At 45.9% G+C, this 10,477-nt stretch overlaps 1 protein-coding gene across 3 annotated transcripts; it reads right to left on the reverse strand.

Moving 5' to 3' along the window:
* Positions 1-1,207: 1,207 nt before the first annotated feature.
* On the reverse strand, positions 1,208-10,033 carry LOC106571224 (protein FAM177A1). Of its 3 annotated transcripts, none has more exons than XM_014144018.3 (5): positions 9,929-10,033; positions 9,029-9,232; positions 8,825-8,891; positions 8,599-8,696; positions 1,208-1,762 (listed from the first exon to the last, which is right to left on the reverse strand). In XM_014144018.3, exons 1-5 carry the CDS (start codon positions 9,950-9,952, stop codon positions 1,550-1,552), a joined length of 606 nt encoding a protein of 201 aa, XP_013999493.1. In that variant the 5' UTR covers positions 9,953-10,033; the 3' UTR covers positions 1,208-1,549. The 3 variants fall into 3 exon arrangements, with proteins under 3 accessions (XP_013999493.1, XP_013999492.1, XP_013999491.1); XM_014144017.3 differs by lacking the exon at positions 9,929-10,033 and adding an exon at positions 9,550-9,775 and having other exon boundaries at positions 9,035-9,232; XM_014144016.3 differs by lacking the exon at positions 9,929-10,033 and adding an exon at positions 9,550-9,775.
* Positions 10,034-10,477: the final 444 nt, after the last annotated feature.

The following is a 10,477-nucleotide window of genomic DNA, read 5'->3' on the forward strand; positions in this document are numbered from 1 at the left end:
ATGTGAATATCAAAAAAAATGTTTAACATAAATGTTCCTTTACAACAAGGGCAACTGTGCATTAGGCCAATGGACTAGTAAAAACAAAGATGACAGATTATACTCCCTTTACAAACTCTCAGCTACACCCATAGCCTGAAAAGATGTACCAAATTACAAGTCACCAAGTGACCACAAGCCAGTAATGCTACACAGGGAAACAACACACCATGTTTAGGTCAGTGCTCAACCAAGTATTTAAACAAATGTTGTCTAAATTAAAACAAAGTGAGTGACATGCTAGTAGTAGTGTATAAAGGAGGAAGGCTTCCTGTGTTCGAGTGCATTAAGGTTTAGGCTACTACTTGGCTCTGTGGTTTAGGCTAGAAAAAACAGCCCTTCAGAGGCACCAGATAGATAGATAGACACGAGGTTGGAATGTTAGGACCAGCCTCCAGTTAGGGGTAAGGCCACTGGAGACACATAGTTAAACGACACAGTCCTACTACCATACCACACTGTGCCTGTACTATAGGACTACAGAAAGGACAGTGGCACTGCCCACTGAAGGCTAGCCCTGGTAGTCGGATCAGCTTCTGCTTCAACCGACTCAAACTTCTCTGTCATTGTCCTTTGCTGTTGTCATAGTTCTTTGTAGTCTGGTATTAATGGCATGACAGAGGCGTGGGCTAAAACAGTAGCAGATCTGACTCCCAGGTTTATAGATGGCTCCTTCATATCCAAAACCAAATGTGAGCTCAGAGAGTAGTGCTGAGCGATTAGTGGTTTTTTGAGGTCGGTTCTGTTTTGGTTCGATAATTAAAAAAGAATCATGGTTTTCAATTTCGGTTTCAATCATTTTTGCAAACATTAAACGCAATATGCATTATGAGGGTTGAATGCCGTAAGAACACAGAATAAAACTATTAATAAAAGTCCCATGATGGTAGTGACTGCCCATTACACTTATTAACCATCATTTATTCACATTACTTTAATCAAATCATTTCAGTTGTTGTGCATATTACATTTGTTTTATTTGATTAATTTATATTCAAATCCAAGTCATCATGTCTATAGAGCTGCTGCCTGACAAAAATCACTATTTAAGTAGTTCTTAAAAAGTAAATAAGGCATACTTTTGACGGCTGAATACCAAGTGATTCCTACCAATATCAATCACTTAGATCATGTATTTTCAGGTAGAGATACCTCGCGAAGCAACAGCTGCTCTCTATATCACCTCACAATCTTCTCTCTTCTGTAGAAGCAGTAAAAGAAACAGACCGGACAAGAAGATGCGCAATGGATTATGGGTATTATAGTTAATTACCAAGTTTTACACGCTAAACTATGTAGAATATTGGCCTGTTGGAAACTACAACGCCGTACTACATCGCACAGTTCAGTCTGGATCTGATTTACCTCTAGAGAAACTGTGCAATGTGCACACTAAATTTCAGTTAATCGTTCAGCACTATCAGAGACAGACCCCAGAGCGCCTCCACCTCCTTGACAAATTAAAACAAAACAAACATGGACAACACATAATCATCTCTCCAGAAGTCAGTTAAGTTGTTGTCGTGACAATGGCTGGGACCCTGATGGCAGTAGGCGTGGCCTTGGCCTCTTTCTCAACCTGATAGGTGTCCGTGGAGTGGGGGGTGGTAGCGGTTCCCTCTGGCTGATCCGTCATTGGTCCATGGATCTCCTCGTCCTGATTCTCAACAAAGTATTGCTCCGTCTCCTCTGATAACCGGTTGTCCTCATCTTCCTCCTCCTTCTGCGAAGAAAATACAAGAAGTTGTTAATGGAATGCTCATAAACACAAACATGTGAACCATCCTTTAGGCATCCATTTCAAGTGAATGTGGCTCCGTCTTAGTGATCTCATAACCTAAACCCCGGCCAGATGTGGTGTGATCAACGTGAGACTTGTAATCTCATAATGATTTCAACAACTGTATAGAGGCCTACCTCTTACCTCATCCTGTGATACTCGCAGAGCAGTGGTATTCAAACTTTTTCAGCGGGGACCCCCATTTCTTTTCAAAGGAATTGTCTGTAGAGCTCCGAGACACAATTGTGTCGAGGCACAGATCTGGGGAAGGGTACCAAAAAATGTCTGCAGCATTGAAGGTCCAAAAACACAGTGGTCTCCTGCATTCTTAAATGGAAGAAGTTTAGAACCACCAAGACTCTTCCTATAGCTGGCCACCCGGCCAAACTGAGCAACCGGGGGAGAATGGCCTTGGTCAGGGAGGTGACCAAGAACCCGATGGTCACTGACAGAGCTCCAGAGTTTCTCTGTCGAGATGGGAGAACCTTCCAGAAGGACAACCATATCTGTAGCACTCCACAAATCAGGCCTTTATAGTAGAGTGGCCAGACAGAAGCCACTCCTCAGTAAAAGGCACATGACAGCCTGCTTGGAGGTTGCCAAATGGCACGTAAAGGACTCTCAGACCATGAGAAACATGATTCTCTTGTCTGATGAAACCAAGATTGAACTCGTTGGCCTCAATGCCAAGAGGAAACCTGGCACCATCCCTATGGTGAAGCATGGTGGTGGCAGCATCATGCTGTGGGGATGTTTTTCAGCAGCAGGGACTGGGAGACTAGTCAGGATCGAGGGAAAGATGAACAGAGCAAAGTACAGAGATCCTCGATGAAAACCTGCTCCAGAGCGCTCAGGACCTTAGACTGGGGTGAAGGTTCATCTTCCAACATGACAACAACCCTAAGCACACAGCCAAGACAACGCAGGAGTGGCTTTGGGACAAGTCTCTGAATGTCCTTGAATGGCCCAGCCAGAGCCTGGACTTGAACCCGAGCGAACATCTCTGGAAAGACCAGAAAATAGCTGTCCAGCGATGCTCCACATTCTACCTGACAGAGCTTGAGAGGATCTCTTGAGAGGATCTGCAGAGAAGAATGGGAGAAACTCTCCAAATACAGGTGTGCCAAGCTTGTAGCGTCATACCCAAGAAGACTCGAGGTTGTAATCACTGCCAAAGGTGTTTCAACAAAGTACTGAGTAAAGGGTCTGAATACTTACGAAAAATTTATTTTTCTATTTTTTTTGTCATTATGGGGTATTATGTGTAGATTGATGAGGTAAAAAAAAACGATTTAATTCATCCACTAAATAAGAACACCTCCTCCCAACTGCATTGAGGATAGGAAACTCTGTCACCACCGATAAACCCAGTATAATTGAGAATTTCAATAAGCATTTTTTCTACGGCTGGCCATGCTTTCCACCTGGCTACCCCTACTGCAGTCAACAGCACTGCATCCCCCACAGCTACTCGCCCAAGCCTTCCCCATTTCTCCTTCTCCCAAATCCATTCAGCTGATGTTCTGAAAGACCTGCAAAATCTGGACCCCTACAAATCAGCCGGGCTAGACAATTTGGACCCTTTCTAAAATTATCTGCCGAAATTATTGCAACCCCTATTACTAGCCTGTTCAACCTCTCGTGTCGTCTGAGATTCCCATAGATTGGAAAGCAGCTGCTGTCATCCCCCTCTTCAAAGGAGGGGACACTCTTGACCCAAATTGCTACAGACCTATATCCATCCTACCCTGCCTTTCTAAGGTCTTCGAAAGCCAAGTCAACAAACAGATTACCAACCATTTCGAATCCCACCGCACCTTCTCCGCTATGCAATCTGGTTTCAGAGCTGGTCATGGGTGCACCTCAGCCACGCTCAAGGTCCTAAACGATATCGTAACCGCCATCGATAAGAAACAATACTGTGCTGCCGTATTCATTGACCTGGCCAAAGCTTTAGACTCTGTCAATCACCACATCCTCATTGGCAGACTCAATAGCCTTGATTTCTCAAATGATTGCATCGCCTGGTTCACCAACTACTTCTCTGATAGAGTTCAGTGTGTCAAATCGGAGGGCCTGTTGTCCGGACCTCTGGCAGTCTCTATGGGGGTGCCACAGGGTTCAATTCTTGGGCCAACTCTTTTCTCTGTATACGTCAATGATGTCGCTCTTGCTGCTGGTGAGTCTCTGATCCACCTCTACACAGACGACACCATTCTGTATACTTCTGGCCCTTCTTTGGACACTGTGTTAACTACCCTCCAGACGAGCTTCAATGCCATACAACTCTCCTTCCGTGGCCTCCAACTGCTCCTAAATACAAGAAAAACTAAATGCATGCTCTTCAACCGATCGCTGCCTGCACCTAACCACCTGTCCAGCATCACTACTCTGGACGGTTCTGAGTTAGAATATGTGGACAACTACAAATACCTAGGTGTCTGGTTAGACTGTAAACTCTCCTTCCAGACTCACATCAAACATCTCCAATCCAAAGTTAAATCTAGAATTGGCTTCCTACTTCGCAACAAAGCATCCTTCACTCATGCTGCCAAACATACCCTCGTAAAACTGACCATCCTACCGATCCTCGACTTCGGCGATGTCATTTACAAAATAGCCTCCAATACCCTACTCAACAAACTGGATGCAGTCTATCACAGTGCCATCCGTTTTGTCACCAAAGCCCCATATACTACCCACCACTGCGACCTGTACGCTCTCGTTGGCTGGCCTTCGCTTCATAATCGTTGCCAAACCCACTGGCTCCAGGTCATCTACAAGACCCTGCTAGGTAAAGTCCCCCCTTATCTCCGCTCACTGGTCACCATAGCAGCACCCACCTGTAGCACGCGCTCCAGCAGGTATATCTCTCTGGTCACCCCAAAAGCCAATTCCTCCTTTGGCCGTCTCTCCTTCCAATGACTGGAATGAACTAGAAAAATCTCTGAAACTGGAAACGCTTATCTCCCTCACTAGCTTTAAGCACCAGCTGTCAGAGCAGCTCACAGATCACTGCACATAGCCCATCTATAATTTAGCCCAAACAACTACCTCTTCTCCTACTGCATTTATTTATTTTGCTCCTTTGCACCCCATTATTTATTTCTACTTTGCACTTTCTTCTACTACAAATCTACCATTCCAGTGTTTTACTTGCTATATTGCATTTATTTTGCCACCATGGCCTTGTTTTGCCTTTACCTCCCTTATCTCACCTCATTTGCTCACATTGTATATAGACTTATTTTTCTACTTGCCTACCTGGTTAAATAACGTTGAAATAAAATAAATACACATTTTAGAATAAGGCTGTAAAGTAACAAAATGTGGAAAAAGTCAAGGGGTCTGAATACTTTTCAAATGTGCTGTATATTGTCCCCATACAATAATCTGTACTCTTAATATTTACCCCCCCCCCCCCCCCCAACATAAAAATACTAATATATATATATATTTTTTTACCCCATTGCAATTCCCCCGGGTGGAAACACCAACTTTGAATACCACTGTCGTAGAGGAAGTTACTGGAGTGTTTTTGACCTGGCAAAGATCTGTTTCAGTTTGAAACGTAGTCAATAAAGTGGTGAATTGAGAGCTTAAAGAATGTGCGGGCCTTCTTGTTCTCTACTAGTATTCTTTATTAGCCCAGCACCTGTTTTTAAGGATATGCGCATGACCACAAACTTCTCAATAGAAGTTACTGCAGTGCTCATAGAAATAATGAGACTACTGTAATCACGCCCACCATCCGGCCCTCTCTGTCGAGACGTCTGATTTCCATATCAGTGTGGATGACGGATCACCACCTCAAGCTGAACCTCGGCAAGACGGAGCTGCTCTTCCTCCCGGGGAAGAACTGCCCGTTCCATGATCTCGCCATCACGGTTGACAACTCCATTGTGTCCTCCTCCCAGAGTGCTAAGAACCTTGGCGTGACCCTGGACAACACCCTGTCGTTCTCCACTAACATCAAGGCGGTGACCCGATCCTGTAGGTTCATGCTCTACAACATTCGCAGAGTACGACCCTGCCTCACACAGGAAGCGGCGCAGGTCCTAATCCAGGCACTTGTCATCTCCCGTCTGGATTACTGCAACTCGCTGTTGGCTGGGCTCCCTGCCTGTGCCATTAAACCCCTACAACTCATCCAGAACGCCGCAGCCCGTCTGGTGTTCAACCTTCCCAAGTTCTCTCACGTCACCCCGCTCCTCCGCTCTCTCCACTGGCTTCCAGTTGAAGCTCGCATCCACTACAAGACCATGGTGCTTGCCTACGGAGCTGTGAGGGGAACGGCAACTCCGTACCTTCAGGCTCTGATCAGGCCCTACACCCAAACAAGGGCACTGCGTTCATCCACCTCTGGCCTGCTGGCCCCCCTACCTCTGCGGAAGCAGTTCCCGCTCAGCCCAGTCAAAACAGTTCGCTGCTCTGGCACCCCTATGGTGGAACAAGCTCCCTCACGACGCCAGGACAGCGGAGTCAATCACCACCTTCCGGAGACACCCGAAACCCCACCTCTTTAAGGAATACCTAGGATAGGATAAAGTAATCCTTCTAACCCCCTCCCCTTAAAAGATTTAGAGGCACTATTGTAAAGTGGTTGTTCCACTGGATATCATAAGGTGAATGCACCAATTTGTAAGTCGCTCTGGATAAGAGCGTCTGCTAAATGACTTAAATGTAAATGAATGGGACTTGACTGGAAGTCCACGGCAGGATTGGAAGAAACAACTGCTGGTTTTAATTGGCTGAGCTCGCAGTCTATCACCATCCAGCATTACCCTTAACTCCCCTCTGGATTTCCAAGTGCGAGCAGTGCAAGTGATTTAGGCTAAACAAGGAAGTGAGTTTGGGAAATACACTGCTCAAAAAAATAAAGTGAACACTAAAATAACACATTCTAGATCTGAATGAAATATCTTATTAAATAGATTTCTTTACATAGTTGAATGTGCTGACAACAAAAATCACACAAAAATAATCAATGGAAATCCAATTGATCAACCCATGGAGGTCTGGATTTGGAGTCACACTCAAAATTAAAGTGGAAAACCACACTACAGGCTGATCCAACTTTGATGTAATGTCCTTAAAAAAAGGCTAAATGAGGCTCAGTAGTGTGTGTGGCCTCCACGTGCCTGTATGACCTCCCTACAACGCCTGGGCATGCTCCTGATGAGGTGGCGGATGGTCTCCTGAGGGATCTCCTCCCAGACCTGGACTAAAGCATCCGCCAACTCCTGGACAGTCTGTGGTGCAACGTGGCGTTGGTGGATGGAGCGAGACATGATGTCCCAGATGTGCTCAATTGGATTCAGGTCTGGGGAACGGGTGGGCCAGTCCATAGCATCAATGCCTTCCTCTTGCAGGAACTGCTGACCCACTCCAGCCACATGAGGTCTAGCATTGTCTTGCATTAGGAGGAACACAGGGCCAACCGCACCAGCATATCACAAGGGGTCTGAGGATCTCATCTCGGTACCTAATGGCAGTCAGGCTACCTCTGGCGAGCACATGGAGGGCTGTGCGGCCCCCCCAAAGAAATGCCACCCCACACCATGACTGACCCACCGCCAAACCGGTCATGCTGGAGGATGTTGCAGGCAGCAGAACGTTCTCCACGGCGTCTCCAGACTGTCACATGTGCTCAGTGTGAACCTGCTTTCATCTGTGAAGAGCACAGGGCGCCAGTGGCGAATTTGCCAATCCTGGTGTTCTCTGGCAAATGCCAAACGTCCGGCACGGTGTTGGGCTGTAAGCACAACCCCCACCTGTGGACGTCGGGCCCTCATACCACCCTCATGGAGTCTGTTTCTGACCGTTTGAGCAGACACATGCACATTTGTGGCCTGCTGGAGGTCATTTTGCAGGGCTCTGGCAGTGCTCCTCCTTGCACAAAGACGGAGGTAGCGGTCCTGCTGCTGGGTTGTTGCCCTCCTACGGCCTCCTCCACATCTCCTGATGTACTGGCCTGTCTCCTGGTAGAGCCTCCATGCTCTGGACACTACGCTGACAGACACAGCAAACCTTCTTGCCACAGCTCGCATTGATGTGCCATCCTGGATGAGCTGCACTACCTGAGCCACTTGTGTGGGTTGTAGACTCCGTCTCATGCTACCACTAGAGTGAAAGCACCGCTAGCATTCAAAAGTGACCAAAACATCAGCCAGGAAGCATAGGAACTGAGAAGTGGTCTGTGGTCACCACCTGCAGAACCACTCCTTTATTGGGGGTGTCTTGCTAATTGCCTATAATTTCCACCTGTTGTCTATTCCATTTGCACAACAGCATGTGAAATGTATTGTCAATCAGTGTTGCTTCCTAAGTGGACAGTTTGATTTCACAGAAGCGTGATTGACTTGGAGTTACATTGTGTTGTTTAAGTGTTCCCTTTATTTTTTTGAGCAGTGTAGTATGCATTTTAGAAAAAGTACACATATAAACTTTACATGCCTGAACTCAAAAATAACGTGGCTTCCCAAAAATAATGTGGTCGCTGTGATAGAACATTTCGTTTCATTAACATTTTTTTCTGCATTTTTCAAAGTCCCAGCTGATACAGCTGCAGCAGGCTCTCTCTCCCACCCTTTCAATTCCCACTTGTTGCACAGTGTTTCCAGGCTCTATATGCAGTAGCAATTGAGCCTGGGGATTAGGTTACTGTTACTACAACACTCTTCTAGACACATGCAAAGCATCTATGCCCTTCTATAATTCTATGCACGTTAGGCATCCCTTTCAAGACGTAAGCCCTCATCTGCTTGTTGTGTACATACCTCTTTCCTCATCCTGTAATACTCGTCGATGGCGTACTGGTATTTGGCCGATGTGATTCCAAAGAGCGAGGCCATCCTCTCCCCGAGGTAGTCACAAGCTGAAATACACATTCTGGAGTTTTACCAAAAGCATAGTATTCAAAGCAGTATCAAGGTAATGTACGGCAGGAGAAGGCCATCAACCCTAGAGGTTTATAATACATATTGTCTCATGTCAGGCACCCACCTGAAACAGTGGAGGTAGCTGCTCTCCACATATGGAACCAGAAGTACGGGCCCCAGGTCAGCTTGTTCTGACACACACAAACATGGGTTAATACCAGGTTTTGGAACACATATTATAGGAAGTACAGACGTTATTCATACATTTCAGTAAAATACACAAACTAAAAACACGTACACACACACTTCTATTTAACACACTACACACCCTCACCGCATCGACAGGGGGGGACAGTAGGTCCTTCTTCTCTGGTTCCTTGTCCTCCCCCTCCTCCTCGTCTGTACTGTACTCTTCCATTGTTTCTCCGCTAGAGAAATGGATGATCCTTCGTGGGGCTTTCTCTTCTTTCTGATCCCCCTTCTCCAGGTCTCCCAGCTCCACACTCTCAAAGTCCTTCCCTGTGCTGGGGCTCTGGGAGACACACACACACCACACACACACACACACACACACACACACACACACAGCTTGTTGATGACAGGCTGCTGCTTACATACAATTAGATAATCAACCATTTCTATGTGCATCAATGTCCGAATTTTACATAGGCCTACTCGTAGTATGGCCTACGTTTTAAGTGTCAGCATGAGACGATGACAGGCACGAAAACATAGATGCCCTGAATTGTAGTAACGTTAAATAGCTAACGCTAGCTAGCTGGTCTGAAAACATCGATTATAAAGGACCGATAATAAACACTTTTCATAATCTTGACCTGCCGAGCCTACCTTCTCTACGTCCATCGTTTGGCCCAAAGACACATTCACGTTGGTGAGATACAGAGATATTTCGGCCATGGTGCCTCTTTCTTTGTATTCTCGGATGTTTAGCCTGCCCTACACACCCATGCTCGTGGGCATTTAAGCCCTGAACAATGCCCGACATGCAGCTCTGTCTCCTACGCTGCGTGCAGCCCCCAAGACCACAGCAAATCGCATGCAAGTAACACTGTAGCTAACTCGGATAGTCTTGTAAGCAGACGAGCTAACTAGTTAGCTATGTAGTCTTGTTAGCAAACTAGCTTGTTATCTGTGCTGGTTGTTAGCTTGCATAACTGATTTGTGTATAATTATAAGAGAAAGTTCATGTTTTGTGGATAATATTTACATTTACAGAATGAGTGAGCTCCATTCCCGATAGGCTGATCAGATTCAATTTCAGCCTTAGATATTGATCAGCTTCAGAGGCTGATTAGTCAGGATTCTGCCTAGATACCATAGGCAGCAAGACCACCTAGTTAACTAGCTAGCTCACAAGACTAGCCAAGTTAGCTGCTATGTTCCTTGAATGTGATTGGCTGTGGTCTTGGGGGCGACACGCAGCGTGGGAAACAGAGCTACCTGTCAGGCATCGTTCAGGGCTTAAATGCGCCATCTCCTTCTTCTTCTACAATATATTGCTGTTCGCACAATTGAGTGTGCATGTCGCCACCTACTGGCTAGGAACATAACAATGGCAGTGCATTTCTTGCCATCTGTAATCTTGACTTCAATTTGTTAGGAAGCTGTGTGGTCTTAGAGACCACCATTAAGGTCATTCTTGTGTTTTGATACTGTGTTCATTCGCAGGCAAAATTTGAGGGTTTGCTAAATGTATATTCATGCTTTGTAGTATTGTGTACACTTTGCCTGTGACTCTTTTTACACTAGTTAATTG

The sequence above is a fragment of the Salmo salar genome, chromosome 15 (genome assembly GCF_965601325.2).
Source record: "Salmo salar chromosome 15, fSalSal1, whole genome shotgun sequence".
Lineage (NCBI taxonomy): Eukaryota > Metazoa > Chordata > Actinopteri > Salmoniformes > Salmonidae > Salmo > Salmo salar.

Excerpts from the sequence above, each read along its gene's own strand:
- LOC106571224 (XM_014144016.3), bottom strand. The coding sequence starts at position 9,618 with ATGGCCGAAATATCTCTGTATCTCACCAACGTGAATGTGTCTTTGGGC. Across the intron at positions 9,233-9,549 it reads AAACGATGGACGTAGAGAAG|AGCCCCAGCACAGGGAAGGA; the intron begins GTAGGCTCGGCA and ends TGTGTCTCCCAG. Across the intron at positions 8,697-8,824 it reads AGCTACCTCCACTGTTTCAG|CTTGTGACTACCTCGGGGAG; the intron begins GTGGGTGCCTGA and ends TGTGTATTTCAG.